Source organism: Balaenoptera physalus (assembly GCF_965194825.1).
Source record: "Balaenoptera physalus genome assembly, chromosome: 1".
Classification (NCBI taxonomy): Eukaryota; Metazoa; Chordata; class Mammalia; order Artiodactyla; family Balaenopteridae; genus Balaenoptera; species Balaenoptera physalus.
The window spans coordinates 25,837,860-25,858,341 of record NC_138882.1 but is presented as its reverse complement, the minus strand read 5'-3'; the positions used below and the strand labels follow the sequence as shown (position 1 = coordinate 25,858,341).

The following is a 20,482-nucleotide window of genomic DNA, read 5'->3' as shown; positions in this document are numbered from 1 at the left end:
CTAATTCTCTGCTGTATTATATAATGTAAAACATCATTATTATTAAGATCTTGTTCAGATTAATAGAATTAAGAAATAAGACTTTCAGAATATATTGTATCACCTAGGGCACTACAATCAGGTTTTTCTACTCATAAGACTGTTCAGGTTCTAATCTAAACTCATCACCGATAAAACTTACTAATTATAAAGGAAAACCAGCCACGTATCATTTCTACTTTCCAAATGCAGATACTCAATACTAAGAGATATAAAATATATGGTATTGCAAAAAGGAAAAATGAACTATAATACCCCAGGAGATTCAATGAAAATGTGCTCAAGTAGGTAGAAATTAATACGTATGTACTTGTAGACGTAATATACTTATATAAGACCACTCTAAGCAGGTTCTGCTTTTATTCTTCCACATTAAAGGAACTGCAATATATGCTTAATATTATTTATCTTAATATATGCTTATTATTAATCTTATTAAATTTAGCAATAATGTTGCTAAATTTTCAGCAACATTACTTTACCTGCAGCAAACTTTCCACGAAGCACAGATTCTAATGTTATTTCATCTTCTCCAAGGGCTTGGATAGTCACTTCTGGGAATTGTGCTGTTACAGTCACTTGTGCTGTTAGGTCTCGCATACTTCCACTGCAAATATTTTTTAAAGTAAGATTATTATGATATATTTGTACTATAAGACACTTGATTATCTCTAGCCAAGGGGAAAGGGAAAAAAGAAAAGAAAAAGAAAAAGCTACCATACAAAAGTAAATAAACTGAAACTAAAATCTGATTATGAACTACACATTATGTGCTTTGGGTCTGAGACATTCTCTCCTAAGAAAGTATTTCCCAAACAGACTTAGGAGGGTAAAGATTCATTAAGCCAGATGTCCTAAGGACATACATGAGTGCCTAGATTCTTTGAAGACTGGGTTCAATGCAATTAATCTTATTGCTTCATTTACTCTCAAAGAACATTTCACACACAAAACAGGAAAAATTGCTATTATTTTAGAAAAGTTACCACTACAGTAAAAGAGGAAAGTCCATGAAAAATGTCCAAACCCACAGTAACCTCAGGAATTGAGTTTGGTACATGTCTTTAACTGCACAGAAAAAAATCTAAAATTATCTTTCATTTACAATGTATAGAACAGTAGATTTCCTAAATGACTCTTCCATTGTAAACAACGAAAAATGATGGCTGAAATATAAAAGTATCTTTTTGAAAGATTACGGAGTTGGCAAAGCCAAAAGTGGAAACAGTAGGAATGTTGGAAGATATACAAGCTGGCTTGGGTCTTGAGGGTTAGCTACTAAATCCAGTTCCGGTGACCCTGATCTTGTTTTGAGCATCCTGAGGTCCACAGAGGCTGAAGAAAAAGCTTAGGGCTAACCCCCCCAACCCCCATTAAACTCCATAGGGCTATATCATCAGCATAAAAGTGAGTGAGACAAACACCCTCTGTGCAGGACTGCGAGCAATAAAGCTGTTCATTTTGACCATGGCTGAAAGTTTCTACACAGAAAAAGAAAATTTCCCTTCATACAAATTAGTGGCCAGAATTCAAGCTATGGTACCAGAAAATATTCAGGTGAAGAATACTATAAAGTAGTCTCGGGTTGGTAATGCTCCAAGCAACCCACAGAAACCACCAAATATTTGAACTCTTTGGAATCTCAAAGAGTTCTCAAAGATGAAGTTCCAAAGAAAATGAGCTTACAATCAAAATAACAAAACCTTAACAAGGATATCAGGATCAAGAGCCAGCAGAATCAGGCTATCAAAGACTTCATTCAGATACTGAAAAGATCAGAGAACAGAAAATAAGTATGTTTAACAGGTTTAAAGAAATCAAAGATTTAGTTTGCTAATGAGGAATAAACTTTAAAAATTATAATGAAAATTGGTCAAGTAGATTTGGGGGGAAAAAAAGAACTTCTGGAATGAAAAATGAAGTAAAATTTAGAACTCAATGGGGAAAAAACCTCAATGGAGCAATGAGAATGTAGCAGCTACAGTGCAACAACATGAACAAACATCAGAGTGTATTATTAAACAAAAGTAGAAAAAATACATGCAGAATTACATTTATATAAAGTTTAAAAAACTACAAAACTAAAAAAAATATTGCCTAAGAATACAAACACATGTAGCAATAGTATGAATAACACAAAGGAAACCATAAACACAAAGTCCACAATAGTAGTTACCTATGAGAGGAGAGAAAGGGGAATGGAATGGAGAAGAATACACAAAGGGACTCCAAGTAACGGTAATTTTCTTTTTCTAAAACTTGGTAGCGAGTACATAGGTATTCTTTGCATCATGGTTCTTCATAACTTACAAATATTCTTTTGTACCTACTTAAGTCAATAAAAACAAACTCAAAAGATAAGAAAAGCAGTGGAGAGAGAAAATGTAGCACAGAGAGACAAAAAGATGAGTAGTTAAAAGTTACAGACAATACAGGGAGAAAATCTAACATACGTTTATTCAGAATCCCCCCAAAATATAACATGAATAGCAAGGAGAAGGCAATATTCTAAAAGATATTTCCCAGATTTATAGAGACAAACTAATTCTCTGAAATCAGGAAGACCAGTGAATCCTAGGTCAAATAAAAAGAAATGACTTTTCAACAACAGTGGAAGTCAGAAGTCTGGAATATCTTCAAAATTCTAAGCAAAAATAGTTGTCAACATATAGTTTATATATCACTGAAATTATCCTCGAAAGCAAATATGAAAACACATTTTTGGACAAAAACTGAGTTTAGCACAAACAGATCCTCCCTTAAAGGGAATTCTAAAAGAAGGCTTCAGGTAGAATAATGATCAGACACAACTTCTGAGACACAAAAAGAATGGTGTGTCAACGTACTGGTAAATAAATGGAAAAATCTAAAATATGGACAACATAACAGCAACAATAATAATGGTCAAGTACTGGATTTAAATAAAGCATCTGTAATCCTCTTGTTGTCTTGAGAATGAAGAGACATTTGACTTATTTTAGACTTTGTTACATATCCAAGTGGAAAATATATATAGGAAGAGGCATACACAAGAATGTATATATTAGTAGAAAGTTTCCTTAATAGCAAAATACTAAAAATAACCAAACAAAATAAAGAGAAATTTGCTTTATCAGATTATAAAAACATACTATTATTCAATACATTATAATAATTAAAACTGTAATAATAATATGCTAGTAACGGACAAATAGATCAATGAAACATAATTTAGACACAGAACCACAAAAATTTAGTAGATGATATAAGCATATTTGGATATTTCAAATCAGAGCAGAAGTATGGACTATTCAATTAATGTTACCAGTACAATTTGTTCCAGCAAAGAAGTTACACGTTGGTAGAGCAAAGTTATACACATTACCCACACACATACTATACACTCCTCCCCTAATATCTAGAAAATGAATAAAAGTATATGTGTGTGTGTACGTACATCATGAAACAACACAGAAGAAAGAAGGTGAGTTCAAAAAATCCATAGAATTCTAATATCCTTCAGTTTGGAAAGAAGTAAACTAAAAGGGCGAATAGATAACCCTAGGAAAATTCCAGGTCTAGAAGCCTCTCATTACATACTACATACCATTGAACCTCACCAGAGGGCCACATTCCAGGGCGCTGTGCTGCTTTATTGGGAGAAAGGCATTAACATCCAAAGGGGTCTCCCTGGCAGGAGAGTGATACCAAGTACAAGTCATTTTACTAGGTACATGGTTCCCCAGCAGGGACTACACGCAATTGTAACGCTCAGCCCAAGCCATTCTCAGAAAATAAAATCAATACTATCAAACTGAAACCTATGGCAAAACAATAGTTAACAGCCACCCTTAATAGATCTTTCTTAAAAAAAACAAAACAAAAAAACCCACCACTTTTATAAAGAAATGACTGATGTGTTAAAATTATCATAAGCTTAATAATTACTGTCCTTTAATTTTAGTTTTTTCTTATAAAATTAATTTTCTAAAAAATAACATTTATAGTCTATTGCATTTCATAAAACTAGTCTCTGTATAAAATCTTCTATCCATGTATCTGACTACAGAGATGTCTGAAATACAAAACATTAGTACTATTTACTTTGTGTGACCCAAATTTGGGGTGATTTGTTCCTTTCTTTATACTTTCTTGGTATGGCTTGGATTTTTTAAAATGTTTTTCATTTTTATAAAATCAATTAAGAACTTTTTAAAAACAAAAAAAATCTAAAACAAAAAACTTTGAAAATACAGGAGATATTTAAATAATCTAAGATGGGAAGAAGGTGCAAATCAACCTAATATTCACTAACAATCAAGAAAATGCCATGTTAAATCATGATACCATTTTTACCAATCACTGTTAAAGGTATAGGGAAAACACACATGCGCTTATACACTCTTGCAGAAACATAAACCCCAAAAGCCTTTTTGGAAGATAATTTGCCAGGCCCTAATTTTATGCGGACAAATCTTTTGACTTGGTAATTCTAGAATTTTTATTTCCTACAGGTAAAAAACTTATATCCTTTACCTCATCATCATATCATCATACCAGATCATCAGGAGAAAGAGATCCCTGCTACTCCATGGCTTCAAATACTGTATGACAGCAACACCAAATTCCTTCCAAAGTAACAGACACTACTAACCATTCCCTATGGGGATGCTTCCACTGCACCTCACATTCAATATTTCCAAAATGAAACAATCTTTCTCCCTCCTCTCTACAGATTTGTTCCTTTTCTTCTGTTTCTTCTCTCAGTTAATGATTCCATCACCTACCCAGAAACTTTGAGGACTTGGTTAAAACAATGATTCTTCAAAAAAAATTTTCCTTGTCCGGGTTAAGTTACAATTCTATTTGTTCCTGATGAACCTGGTACTTCCCCTATCATGGACGGTACTTATCGCACTCTGTAATTTCCTCTTTGTATATATACCCAACTAGAAAGTTCTTAGGGGACAGATTAGATCTTACTTATTTTAATCCACGTAGTTTCCACACTGGAGGGGGCAAAGAATATTGGTTGACTACATGAATAAATGGTTTCCTTTTCCTCCCCTTACCCTACAATACAAGTGGTCACCAAAAACTGCCCACTTTACCAAAAAAAAAAAAACCACCAAACCTCTGCCTTCTAGTCCATTATTTCTCTTCCTAGTGACTCAGCCTTTATCAAAAACTAGACTAATGGTCTTTTGATCTCCAGTCTCCTGTTCTTTCTGGTCATTTGATAATTGGCAAGTACTTATTCTCACTACCAATTTATGTGAAAAGAAAAAATATATTTGAAAAGGTTACTCAAAAACATGAGTTATAATTTTCCGTCCAGGCCATGAATGCTATTTTCTGGACAAAAATCTGATAAACTACCTCAAAAAACATGTATGTCACCATTAACTCAAAAAACTCAAAAAAAGTTGTGTTTGAGACTTAGTAGTTAAAGTGTAAGTTTTTTTTTTTATCCAAAACAGATCTAAAAGTATAATCAAATATAAAGTAATTAGACTATTATTACTATAACATAGAGTCAGTGAGAAGTAATGACCATTAGCCTCTTATAATTATATTAAAATCTTATATATACATGACAGTCCTAGGCTCAAGCTTTAGATGCTGAAAGCATTATGTTTTCATAAAGTGATTGTATCCCTCTCCTCCTAAGTATTTTAGTACCAAAGAAAATTTTACACAAATTTAGGTAGGAAAGGCCACAATCACATTGTTATTACGTTGGTTTCACCTCTGACGGCCTTCTCTAGTCTTGATTTAAAAAACCAGTGTAATGGTAAACTGAAGTTAACACATTTTTCCTATTAAACTTAAAACCCAAATCATTTCTCTAGAGCTAAAACCTCCAAAATTCTGTACACTTTGGGTAGCTTTTCCCAAAGTACAGTCAGTGGAGTGTTCGTGGACATCAGGCAAAAAAGTTCCATGATCACTGCAATTCAATCAAGATCACCCCAACAGAATTATGAGATGACTTCCACAAAGTGATTCTAAAATTCATCTGAAAGGTGCACAATAATCAATTTTTTGAAAAAGAAATATAATAAATGTTCCATTTCTCAGGCTGGATGTGTTTTCTGTTATGCTCTTTTTAATATAAAACAAAGATTACGATGTGGAAGTAGTGGCTCAAACAGTCGCAATATTTAAAAAGAGAACTGTAATTTCCATTCCCAATATATTCTCCCACCTAAAAAAAAGAAACGAAATATGTGAAAACAAGTTGTTCAGACACCAGACAATAGGTAGCACAGGACAGTGGTCCCTAAGAAAAGAAAAACAAACAAGATGACCTCTAGGACTGTCCCAGGTTACCATGTATAGCGTGTATCCAGGACACAGAGCAGAGAGAGGGAACCCACACAGAGTCCAAGGGTCGCCGTGAGTTGAGAAGACAGAGTTGAGAATTCCAAAGGTAGCTAGAATTCAAAGGACAGAGTACTGCAGTACAAAGGGTCATACAAAGAGCTCCAGAGATTTGCAGTGGGTTCTCTTGAATCTTCACATGGTTAATATAAGCATGTAAGGAAACTACCAGAAGCCAAGAAATAAATCATTGGAAAAGCAGAGGAGAAACAATCCCCAAAGTGTATGCACCCCCAGGTATAGCTCCTGAGTGAAAAAAAAGCCTAATACATGGGCACTGAGTAGAGTACTCAGAAAGGTACTGACTGCTTCAGTAGTGGGGAGAAAAATTAGCCCTTGTCTAAAGGCTGCTCTGGTCTAAAGCTCAAAAAGCAAGCCTCAAAAGAATCAAACTGTTTCCAAGAAACTTAGCTGCATCCCAAAACAAAGCTCAAGAATATATAAATGATTGCAAAAATATTCAGTACTCAAGAAAGTAAAATTCACAATGTCTGGCATCCAATCAAAAATTGTCAGGCACGCAAAAAGCAGGAAAATATGACCCATAACAAAGGGAAAAAACAACAACAAATAGAAACGGACCTAGAAATCACACAGAAGTTAGAATTATTAGATGAGAACAGTAAATCAGTTATTCTAGCTATAGTCCCAAGTCCAACAAGATAGAGGAAAGCATGAACATGTTAAGGAAAGACTTGGAAGATATAAAAAAGTCTAAATTAAATGTTCAGAGAAGAGAAATACATTGGATGGGATTAACAGATTAGACACAGAAAATATTAGTTAACTTAAACACCCACAATAGGAACTATCTAAATAAAATGAAGCACAGAAAGAAAAAGGCTGGGGTGAGGAGCAAAAGAAGAGAGCATCACTGAGCTATGAGGCAACCGCAAGTGACCTAATATGTGTAATAGGAATTTCCAAAAGGAGAGGACAGAAACATCTGGAAAACTAATGGCCAAATTATTCCTAAATTTGATGAAAACTACAAACTCATAAATCAAAAAGGTCAGTAAACTTCAAGCATGAGAAACATGAAGAAACTCCACCAAAGTATTAATACATCCTAATCAAGGGACAAAAAGAAAATCTTAAAGTAGCACACTGCAGAGCAACAAAGATAAGAATTACAAAAGACATCTCACTGAAAACAATGCAAGCCAGAAAAGTGGAACAATGTACTTTAAGTTCTGAAAGAAAGAAAGCTGTCAACCTATAATTCTATATCCAGTGAAAATATCTTTTTAAAATGAAGGCAGGGCTTCCCTGGTGGCGCAGTTGTTAAGAATCCACCTGCCAATGCAGGGGACACAGGTTCAAGCCCTGGTCCGGGAAGAACCCACATGCCGCGGAGCAACTAAGCCCATGTGCCACAACTACTGAGCCTGCGTGCCACAACTACTGAAGCCCATGTGCCTAGAGCCCATGCTCTGCAACAAGAGAAGCCACAACAATGAGAAGCCCGCGCACCGCAACGAAGAGTAGCCCCCACTCGCCGCCATCTAGAGAAAGCCCGTGCGCAGCAACGAAGACCAAATGCAGCCCAAAAATAAATAAATAAATAAATAAATATTTTTAAAAATAAATTTTAAAAAATGAAGGCAAAAGAAAGACCCTTCAGACACAGAAGAACTGAAAAGATAGTCACCAGCAGATCTGCACTACAAGGAATGTTTAAGAATTCCTTCAGGCAGAAGCAAAATGATACTAGATGGAAATCTGGCTCTACGTTAAAGAATACAGACAACCAAAAAAGGTCAAAACACTTTTTTTTTCTTATTTTTAATCTCTTTAAAAGACAGTTGTCTCTTCGAAGCAAAAATGACAGCAATATATTGAGGAGTTTATAACATATTTACAAGGAAAACAAATGACACAATGGCACAAAGGCCTAGAGAGGAGAAATAGAAGCATATTGTTACAAGGTTCTTACACTATACACGAAATGCTATGATGTTTGAAAATAGACTATAGTAATTTAAAGATGTACACTAGAAACCTTAAAATAAACACTAAACACACACACACAGATATAATAAGCCAATGAAAGATAAACATAAAAAAAGTTAATCCAAAAAATGGTATAAAAAGAGAGAAAGAACAAATGGCTAAATGGGAAAAGAATCTGAAAAAGAATAGATACATGTATACATATAACTGAATCACTTTGCTGTACACCTGAAACTAATACAACATTGTTAATCAACTATACATCAATATAAAATAAAAAATTTTTAAAAGAACAAGTGGTACAAATAAAAAAATAGGAAGATGGTAGACTGAAACCTAACCATATTACATCACTAATTACATTAACAAAATGACTTTAACATTCTAATTAAAAAGCAAATATCAGTCAGACTGGATAAAAAAGCAAGACAAAGTTTAAATAAAAAGCTTAGATAGGTTAAAAGTAAAATAATGGAAGATATATCATGCTAACAACCAAAAAAAGGCAGAAGCAGCTTATTAATGTCAAAGTAGAATTCATGGGACTTCCCTGGTGGTCCAGTGTTTAAGAGTCTGCCTTCCAACGCAGGGGACGCAGGTTTGATCCCTGCTGGGGGACTAAGATCCCACATGCCACAGGGCAACTAAGCCCGTGCGCTGCAACTGCTGAGCCCATGCGCTCTAGAGCCCACTCACAACTAGAGAGCCCAAGTGCTGCAACTACTGAGCCTGCGCGCTCTGGTGCCCACGCACCACAACTAGAGGGCCCAAGCACCGCAATGAAGGATCCCGCATGCCGCAACAAAGATCCTGCATGCCACAGCTAAGACCTGACACAGCCAAATTAATTAATTAATTTATTTATTATTTTTAAAAGTAGAATTCAGAGCAAAGAATATTACCAGGGATAAAGAGGGTCATTTCATAACAAGAAAGGGGTCAATTCTGACACATAGGAGTTCAAAAAAATGTTCAGTGACTGAAAGAAAAAGTTTTCCAAATTTAGAAGTTAGCCTTTGAATCTATAGGGCAAAAATTGGCTTCTGGTTTCCAGACCTTTCAAATCCCATATTTACAGTGTGAATTTTAACATTTTAAGCACACTGAAGAGAACTTCTAAAAATTATATTAGAAAGAACATCTTATATAAAGACATATCTATATATACGTCTTCAGAAAAACACATTAAGCAGCTATGTTCAGTACTATACAAAATTAAGTACAGTCCTAGCCTGACATGCCAGTATTGGCAACCTCTAAAAAGTAATTTACAAAGTTTTAAATCCTTCCAAGGTCTAGATAGGCAGAGCAAGAACACTGTGCCTAATTTCAATGAAAATATTGTCCACTGTCTTTATAAAGCACAGATGGATTTTCACTCCCTTCACAAAAACTTTCAATGACTCTCCTACTGAATATAAAAACTGACATCTTCAGCCACAGGTAATTAAGGCCCTCCACAATCTGGCAGTCTCAGACTATCTTTACAATGTTTGTCTCCCCACGCCCCTTCCTTCATCAGTTTACTACTGCCTCGCATATTCATTCTTTTATTTATGCTGTTCCCTCCTCTACCTCCTTCTGCCAAAGCCCCATTTAAGGACTAGATTCCCAGTGTGGTCTGGGTAGATCAATCCTTTTCCTATTTACTCTCATCTCTGAGCTCACTCCTTTCCACATTTATGTTAGCAATCCTAAAAATAATTTTTGAAATCCATTATTTGTATTTGCCAGTCTTCCCCACAATACTATGAATTCCTAAAAGGCAAAAATCATACCTTATTCCTGTGAATTCCAGAGGGTCACAATACCTTGCAACTAACAGGTCCTAAACATGTCATAAATTAGGATAGCAAGATACTAGCAGGGACAGGAATAGACATGTTGAACAATAACTAAAATCAATTTTTAAAAACTCAATATTCTTAAAACCCAACGAGAAAACAAACAACCCAATTAAAAAATGGCCAAAGATCTAACAGACACCTCACTAAAGAAGATATACAGATGGCAAATAAGCACATGAAAAGATGCTCCACATCTTATGTCATCAGGAAAATGCAAATTCAAACAATGACCTACCACTACACACTTACTAGAATGGCCAAAATCCAGACGCTGACAACAACCTAATGGTGGTGAGAATGTGGAGTAACAGGAACTCTCATTCATTGATGCTGGGAATGCAAAATGGTACTGCCACTTTGGAAGACAGTTGGGCAGTTTCTTACAAAACTAAACATACTCTTACCATATGATTTGGCGATCACGCTCCTTGGTATTTACCCAAAGGAGCTGAAAACTTATATAAAACACAAAAACCTGCACATGGATATTTTTAACAGTTTTATTAATAATCGTCAAAACCTGGAAACAACCAAGATGTCCTTCAGCAGGTGAATTGACAAACAGTGGTACATCCAAACAATGGAATATTATGTAGTGCTGTAAAGAGTTACAAGCCAAGAAAAGACGTGGAAGAAACTTAAATGCATATTACAAAGTGAAAGAAGCCAATCTGAAAAGGCTACATAGTGCATAATTCCAACTATAAGAAATTCTGAAAAAGGTAAAACTATAGAGACAAAAAGATCAGTGATTGCCAGGAGTTAGTAGAGAGGGAGGGATGGAGAGGGGAGCACAGAGGATTTCTAGGGTGGTGAAACTACTCTGAATGATACCATAATGGTGGATACATGCCATTAGACATTGACCCAAATCCATAGAATGTGCAACACCAAGAATGAATAGTAATGTAAACTGTGGACTTTGGGTGAGGATGTGTCAGTGCAGGTTCATCAATTGTAACAAATGTTCCAGTCTAGTAGGGGATGTTGATAATGGGAGAAGTTATGCATGAATAGGAGCAGGGAAAGCGTATACTGGAAATCTCTGTGCCTGCCACTCAATTTTGCTGTGAACTTAAAACTGCTCTAAAAAATAAAGTGTATTAAAAAGAAAAAGCTCAGGGACTTCCCCGGTGGCGCAGTGGTTAAGAATCCGCCTGCCAAGGCAGGGGACAAGGGTTCGAGCCCTGGTCCGGGAAGATCCCACATGCCGCGGGGCAGCTAAGCCTGTGCACCACAACTATGGAGTGTGCGCCCTAGAGCCCGCGTGCCACAACTACTGAAGCCCGCACGCCCAGAGCTCGTGCTCCGCAACGAGAAGCCACCACAATGAGAAGCCCGTGCACCACAACAAAGAGTAGCCTCCCGCTCGCCACAACTAGAGAAAGCCCGCGCGCAGCAACAAAGACCCAATGCAACCAAAAATAAATAAATAAATTAAATTGATTCTTAAAAAAAAAAAAGCTTAATATTGGATCCCACTTATTTTTAAGTGTACATTGCTTCAATATTAAGAAGCAAAGCAAAATTTGCAAAAGTACTAGGAAAGATATTGACACAATACGAAAGATCAGTTGTGTGAAATACACACATCCTAGAAGGCTGCTAAACTCCACAACAGAAAATAAAACTCTAATCTAGTTGTTCAATAATTATAATGCACCATATACTGAGCGAACATTTCTACAAAACATTTTGTATGCATTTTTACTTTTAAAAAAACAACTAAGAATTATGATATAAATGTAAACTAGCCATGGACCCAGAAACGTCCAGCCTTTCAGCAGTTGTTCTTTCAAACTTAATTCAAACAGTTACCAATCACGAACTACTTTTAAAACATTGCGTTGGGAAGGGAATGCAAGGGCAGAAAGATGACCTACTTCCTGACCTCAAGGAGTTTACATTCTAGAAGATACATAATCAACCATGAAAATAAATGCTACAATAACGGTGTATATTCTGTGAGATCCCAGGAAAGAACTGGGATAAAGAGAAATAAAAGAGTGTATAGAAAAGATGGCATTTAAGCTAAGGAGGATTTGAAAGCTGAAAACTTGAAAAAGGCAGAGATGGCACTCCAGGCTGAAGGACAGGCGCAAAGGAACATTAAAGTACATCTTCAAGAAAATGGGCCCAGGATTGGGGATGATTCTGGAATAGCCGAAGCATAAATTCGTGAATAGTTGAGGGTGGACAGTAGACAAGATTTACTGTAGAGACCGTTGACCTAACCTAGGGAAATGAGACTTCATTCTGAAGAAAACGAAAAATCTCCGGAAAATTTTTATGGTTAGGAAAGAAACAATGTTTTGTATCCTCTTAAATCGAGATGTGTCCATCTCAAAACTGCTGTATAACAATCTTTAAAAAAGAAAAAAAATTGTTTTTTTGGTAGTTATTACTGTTCTGCGAAACGGTGACATCCTGGCACTAGGTTATTGAAAAATTAGAATCAAAAATTACAGTACGGGGAGAATGTAGACTTTCCCTAGCGCTTAACACACTCAGAGCATCCCTCAAACATTAACTTGCGCTGGGCTTGTCATCCCTAGTCAAATCCTCCAAAATAAGTAAACCTACCCTAATTTCTTCTCTCCTTACAGACTTAATCAATGAAAGCTCACTAAAGAAAAGTCCTTAACATCTACTGGCTCTTTAAGATATTTTAAGACTACACTCAAGTTTAGAGTTTCCAAGAGACCTATATTTTAACCTCAATGACCCAGGTTCTTATCAAATATCTTCTCAAACTGCCCATTTGAAAAAAGATAATAACGGCTAGTTTGAACCTCGTTGGCTTTGAGAACAAATTAACCTCCCCACGACCCCCCAGTCCACGAGTAACAAAAGTAATCGTCCTCAAGTTTCCAGGTGGCGCAAGCAAGGCAAATTAATACCCACTCCAAGATGTACAGTTATTTTAAATCTCCTTTATCGAACCAATTCACTGCACTTTTCAAATCACGAGGCAAACTTCTCCGCCCGGGACTCATCCTAGCCAGGCCCAGGAGCATGTGGACCAATGTTAAGACAGACTCAAAGTACGAGCAGGTTCCCCCGGAGGGGAGGCCCGCCAAGGTCTCAACCGCACCAAAGAACAGTGGGGAAGAGGCGCCGCGGTCCAGGCCGCCGGGAGGGCGTGAGCACCCGGCTGCCGGCGCGTTAGGCGCGGGGGCTGGACCCCGAGGCGCCTCTCCGCCGCCATGTGCCGCCGCTCCGCCGAGAAGGTTATATAACAAACTCCCGGAGCCCTGGAGCGTGCCGCACCCGCCAACGCCCGCATTCGCCCCTTCGAGCCGGCTCCGCGAGTCGGGCCGTTCCGCGAGTCGGGCCGCTCCGCGAGCCGGGCCGCCGCTGCTCGCTGAGCGGCCACAAGCCCGGCCTAGGCCCGGAGCGGGGAGGGCCCGGCGGGCCAGGCGCGGCGGGAGAAGCCGGGCCGCCGCTCCAGGCCGCGCCGACCCGTCCTCCACCGTCCCGGACAACCCCCTCCTTCCCTTCCCACTACCTGAGAAGGGCGGGTGACCGAGCCGCCGCGGCCGCCGAGTCCAAGGGGGCGCGAGGCTAGGCGCGAGCTCCTCCCGCGCGGGTCCGTCACAGCATCTCCCAAGAGACACAGCCGCCACCGGCAGGGCGCGCACACCGACAGGGCGCGCACACCTCCGCACAACCCCCGCGAGCGCCTTCGCTGGTAACAGGCCGGCCGACCGCTCAGCGACTAAAACGCAGCCGATGCCTGCGCCGCGGCCCCGGGTCCCTTCTCCAAGCGACTCTGTCTCCTCCGCTCGCGCAGCGCAGGCCCCGCTTTGCGCATTACCACCCGGCCGACACACAGAGTCCCAAACAACCAGGAGGGGAGGGGCGGGGCGGGGAAGGGCGGAGAGAAGTGGGAGACGGAAAGGACATCTCGGCGCGGGGACCTGAGTTCTCGCGAGTGTTCCGGCCTTGGGCGCCGGCTCTGCGGGAATTTCAAACTCTCTGCGAAAGAAGGTGGGGGAGGGAAAGGGAGGAAAGGGAAGCAGGGTGGGGAAGGGCAGGTCCTTTTTGTAAAATAGGATCTCCCCACCTCCAAAGAGCTGAAGGGAAGAACGACTACGAACCCCACAATGCCTTGCGCGTTAAACCGCTCTGGTCGCCCAGCCCTCGGGCCCAGTGCGGAGTCGGGAGTGGTAGTCTGTACCCGAAGTAGCGCCCGCGTAGCGGTCCCGCTGGGTGTCTAATGTGACGGGAGAGTCGCCGCGTTATCTTCTGGCTCCGCTTGCCGGCGGCCGAATGATAATCTTTGCCTTCGGTGTTTTTCTTTCTCCCTGCTCCGGCTTTCCGTGCCAAAAGTGGGCGCCTGACTTTTGGGGAAACGCTTCTTTCCCTTTCCTCTGTATTTTAAACATCCGAGTGTGCTTTCGTGGCCAGAGAAGTTCACGAGGTCTAGTCTAATCTTCTAAGTCAAAATTTTACCCCAAGTCAGTGTTGCATGTTTGGTCACCCTGGGGTTTCATTGTGGAATTTCTTTTATTTGTTGTTAATATCTTTGAAGTAAGTCCCAACACCACACACTCTTCAAACGTGTGGTATATATCCAAATAGTAAATTCTAAATAAAAGAATTATAATGGGAGGTAGAGGTAGGATTCTAGCAGGCCACGTTTTTTTTTAATCAGGAAAGTTTATTCTTTTCTGTTACCCTTTCCCGTATGTTTCTTGTCAAAGGCTGTCTTTTAGAAATGTAATATCCTTTTTTCCATAATTTTTGTTCCTTTATTGACAGCAACCTCTGAACGTGACATTTGTTTGCAAAAGGTACTGGGCTAAGTTGTGGTGGAGAAGGAGTTAAAAGAGGTTTTGGGGGACTTCCTTGGTGGTGCAGTGGTTAAGAATCCGCCTGCCAGTGCAGGAGACATGGGAAGATCCCACATGCCATGGAGCAACTAAGCCCGTGCACCACAACTGCTGAGCCTGCGCTCTAGAGCCCGCCAGCAACAACTACTGAGCCCACGTGCCACAACTACTGAAGGCCGCATGCCTAGAGCCCGTGCTCTGCAACAAGAGAAGCCACCGCAATGAGAAGCTCGTGCTGTGCAACTAAGAGTTGCTCCTGCTTGCCACAACTAGAGAAAGCCCGCAAGCAGCAACAAAGACCCAACACAGCCAAAAATAAATAAATAAATTTATAAATTTATTTTTTTAAAATGGTTTTTGGTTGTTTGTCTTAATTATTTTAGACTTCTTCAAACAGAAACTACTCTGCAGTCAGATGTGCTAATTCATGTCCTTGCTTTGCTCCCCATTCTACACTTCCTTTCCTTGGCACCATTTTATGCCCAATTCATGGGTGCTGTACTTCTTGGTAGTCTGAAGACCTGAGTTCTCAACTCAGGTGTGCTGCTAATGAGCTGTGTGACATTAGGAAAATCAAGTGACCTCTCTGGGCTTCGGTTATCAGATTTAGAGAGCAAGAATGGCTGGATTAGAGGTTCAATGGATTCGTTAGACAAACATTTGTTAACTTTGCTCTAAGAGCCCTGCCAGTTGTAAAATTCAAAAATCTGTCTCATCATACTTATTATCCAGATTAATTGACTTTCTAAAATGATCTTTCAGATTTTATTCTTTCTTTGCATAATTATGACAGAATGCTGGTATGGTTTCTGTATGATTGTCTATAATCTGGACCAACACTACCTGTACTATTTTATTGCCTTATGTAGTTTCTGAGAATCTTTTCTTCACTTTCCTCCAAACATGTTTCTCCCTTTCAGTGTCTTCCACTGAAAATGGTGCAGCTCAAGTCTCTTTTCTCTCACAAATCTTCTCAAATTCAGACCATATTAATCACTAAGAACTCGCACAGAATATATGCTGTGCATATTATTTTATGTCTGTTTCCCCTTTTGCCTCAGATTCACTCCATCCACCCAGCACCCCCATCTCCCAGCTACACTGAGAGCAGACTGTATCTTATACTTTTTTTAATGCTTCCCTCATAACTGCTAGTTTTTTATTTCAATTGCTTTGTAAACCAAATTTCCACTTTAAAGCTCTCATTAATTCCTTTTTCCTCTTTTCAGTCATTTGAGCATATGCCAAATTGTTTTACTTTCCAGAGATGTTAATAACTGTTAAAATGAAAAAAAATCTGTTTGGTAATCAGATGAGTTTGGGGAAAAGGGGACTAAATAAAATTAAACATTTCTTTTATGTAATACTTCACTGTCTTTAATATGCTTGGCATTTCTCAAAGTTACTTGACCATGGCATGAATCCATTTATGCTTGTGGAACACTTTGCCTCATTAATGTTCCACAGGATGGACTGGTAACATGTCTTCAAAGCCTTCCATTACTGGAGGAAACACTGCGTAGTGGAAAGAACATGGTTATTTGGAACCAAACAAACTAGGGTTTTAATCCATTTCACTACTTTCTAGCAACATGATTTTAATGGAATTACTTCAGTTTCTCAGCCTGTTTTCTCATCTAAAAAGAAAGGCTAATGTTACTTATTTTCCTTGCAGAGCTGTTGCAGAGATTAAAGGGAACTAAGTGCCCAGGTCAGAACTTCATTCCCAAGATAGCCTCATCCACCACAGGGCAGACAGCAGAAGCAAGAAGAACTACAGTTCTGCAGCCTGTGGAAGGAAAACCACATTCACAGAAAGATAGACAAAATGAAAAGGCAGAGGACTTAGTACCAGATGAAGGAACAAGATAAAACCCCAGAAAAACAATTAAATGAAGTGGAGATAGGCAACCTTCCAGAAAAAGAATTCAGAATAATGATAGTGAAGATGATCCAGGACCTCAGAAAAAGAATGGAGGCAAAGATTGAGGAGATGCAAGAAATGTTTAACACAGACCTAGAAGAATTAAAGAAAAAACACCTAGAAAAATTGAAGAACAAACAAACAGAGATAAGCAATACAATAACTGAAATGAAAAATATACTAGAAGGAATCAATAGCAGAATAACTGAGGCAGAAGAATGGATAAGTGATCTGGAAGACAGAACGGTGGAATTCACTGCTGTGGAACAGAAAAAAGAAAAAAGAATGAAAAGAAATGAAGACAGACTAAGAGACCTCTGGGACAACATTAAACGCAACAACATTCGCATTATAGGGGTCCCAGAAGGAGAAGAGAGAGAGAAAGGACCTGAGAAAATATTTGAAGAGATTATAGTCAAAAACTTCCCTAGCATGGGAAAGGAAATAGCCACTCAAGTCCAGGAAGCGCAGCTAGTCCCATACAGGATAAACCCAAGGAGAAACACGCTGAGACACATAGTAATCAAATTGGCAAAAAATTAAAGACAAAGAAAAATTATTGAAAGCAGCAAGGGAAAAACGACAAATAACATACAAGGGAACTCCCATAAGGTTAACAGCTGATTTCTCAGCAAAAACTCTACATACCAGAAGGGAGTGGTATGATATTTTTAAAGTGATGATAGGGAAGAACCTACAACCAAGATTACTCTACCCAGCAAGGATCTCATTCAGATTCAACGGAGAAATCAAAAGCTTTACAGACAAGCAAAAACTAAGAGAATTCAACACCACCAAACCAGCTCTACAAAAAATGCTAAAGGAACTTCTCTAAGTGGGAAACACAAGAGAAGAAAAGGACGTACAAAAATAAACCCATAACAATTAAGAAAATGGCCATAGGAACATACATATTGATAATTACCTTAAACATGAATGGATTAAATGCTCCAACCGAAAGACACAAGCTCACTGAATGGATACAAAAACAAGACCCATATATATGCTGTCTACAACAGACTGACTTCAGAGCTAGGGACACATACAGACTGAAAGTGAGGGGACGGAAAAAGATATTCCATGCAAATGGAAATCAAAAGCAAGCTGGAGTAGCAATACTCATATCAGATAAAATAGACTTTAAAATAAAGAACATTACAAGAGACAAGGAAGGACACTACATAATGATCAAGGGATCAATCCAAGAAGAAGATATAACAATTATAAGTATTTATGCACCCAACATAGGAGCACCTCAATACCTAAGGCAAATGCTAATAACCATAAAAGGGGAAATCAACAGTAACAAAATAATAGTAGGGGACTTTAACACCCCACTTACACCAATGGACAGATCATCCAGACAGAAAATTAATAAGGAAACACAAGCTTAAAATGACACAACAGACCAGATAGATTTAATTGATATTTATAGGATATTCCGTCCAAAAACAGCAGATTAACTTTCTTCTCAAGTGCACACAGAACATCCTCCAGAATAGATCACATCCTGGGTCACAAATTAAGCCTTGGTAAATTTAAGAAAATTGAAATCATATCCAGCATCTTTTCTGACCACAATGCTATGAGATTAAAAATCAATTACAGGGAAGAAAACATAAAAAATACAAACACATGGAGACTAAACAGTATGCTACTAAATAACCAAGAGATCACCGAAGAAATCAAAGAGGAAATCAAAAATACCTAGAGACAAATTACAATGAAAACACGATGATCCAAAACCTATAGGATGCAGCAAAAACAGTTCTAAGAGGGAAGTTTATAGCTATACAAGCCTACCTCAAGAAATAAGAAGAATCTCAAATAAACAATCTAACCTTAAACCTAAAGGAACTAGAGAAAGAAGAACACACAAAACCCAAAGTTAGCAGAAGGAAAGAAATCATAAGGATCAAAACAGAAATAAATGAAATAGAAACAAAGAAAAGAATAGCAAAACTCAATAAAACTAAAAGCTGGTTCTTTGAGAAGATAAACAAAATTGAGAAACCATTAGCCAGACTCATCAAGAAAAAGAGGGAGAGGACTCAAATCAATAAAATTAGAAATGAAAAAGGAGAAGTTACAATGGACACCGCAGAAATACAAAGCATCCTAAAAGACTACTACAAGCAACTCTATGCCAATAAAATGGACAACCTGGAAGAAATGGACAAATTCTTAGAAAAGTATAACCTTCCAAGACTGAACCAGGAAGACATAGAAAATATGAACAGACCAATCCCAAGTAATGAAATTGAAACTGTGATTAAAAATCTTCCAACAAACAAAAGTCCAGGACCAGATGGCTTCACAATTGAATTCTATCAAACATTTAGAGAAGAGCTAACACCCATCCTTCTCAAACTCTTCCAAAAAACTGCAGAGGAAGGAACACTCCCAAACTCATTCTATGAGACCACCATCACACTGATACCAAAGCTAGACAAAGATACTACAAAAATGAAAAGTACAGACCAATATCACTGCTGAATATAGATGCAAAAGTCCTCAACAAAATACTAGCAAACAGAATCCAACAACACATTAAAAGGATCATACACCATGATCAAGTGGGATTTATCCTAGGGATGCAAGGATTCTTCAATATAGGCAAATCAATCAATGTGATACACCATATTAACAAACTGAAGAATAAAAGCCATATGATCATCTCAATAGATGCAGAAAAAGCTTTTTACAAAATTCAACACCCAATTATGATAAAAACTCTCCAGAAAGTGGGCATAGAGGGAACCTACCTCAACATAATAAAGGCCATATATGACAAACCCACAGCAAACATCATTCTCAATGGTGAAAAACTGAAAGCATTTCCTCTAAGATCAGGAACAAGACAAGGATGTCCTCTCTCACCGCTATTATTCAACATAGTTTTGGAAGTCCTAGCCTCGGTAATCAGAGAAGAAAAAGAAATAAAAGGACTAGAAATTGGAAAAGAAGAAGTAAAACTGTCACTGTTTGCAGATGACATGAGACTATACATAGAGCATCCTAAAGATGCTACCAGAAAACTACTAGAGCTAATCAATGAATATGGTAAAGTTGCAGGATACATCATTAATGCACAGAAATCTCTTGCATTCCTATACACTAATGATGAAAAATCTGAAAGAGGAAGTAAGGAAACACTCCCATTTACCATTGCAACAAAAAGAATAAAATACCTAAGAATAAACCTACCTAGGGAGACAAAAGACCTGTATGCAGAAAAGTATAAGACACTGATGAAAGAAATCAAAGATGGCACAAACAGATGGAGAGATATGTTCTTTGATTGGGAGAATCAATATTGTGAATATGACTATACTACACAAAGCAATCTACAGATTCAGTGCAATCCCTACCACATTACCAGCGGCATTTTTTACAGAACTAGAACAAAAAATCTGAAAATTTATATGGAGACACAAAAGACCCCGAATAGCCAAAGCAGTCTTGAAGGAAAAAAACGGAGCTGGAGGAATCAGACTCCCTGACTTCAGACTATACCACAA

At 38.3% G+C, this 20,482-nt stretch overlaps 1 protein-coding gene across 4 annotated transcripts in view; it reads right to left on the bottom strand.

The window, feature by feature from the left end:
- AHCTF1 (AT-hook containing transcription factor 1) overlaps positions 1–14,074 on the bottom strand; it is an 82,191-nt gene extending 68,117 nt beyond the window's left edge. For all 4 annotated transcript variants that reach the window (XM_082469719.1, XM_082469720.1, XM_082469722.1 and 1 more), the window contains exons 1-2: positions 13,711–14,074; positions 522–646 (exon numbers count right to left, since the gene is read on the bottom strand). In XM_082469719.1, coding sequence (XP_082325845.1) covers positions 522–639 — 118 coding nt within the window. In that variant the 5' untranslated portion in view covers positions 640–646; positions 13,711–14,074. The remainder of the gene's footprint in view (positions 1–521; positions 647–13,710) is intronic.
- Positions 14,075–20,482: the final 6,408 nt, after the last annotated feature.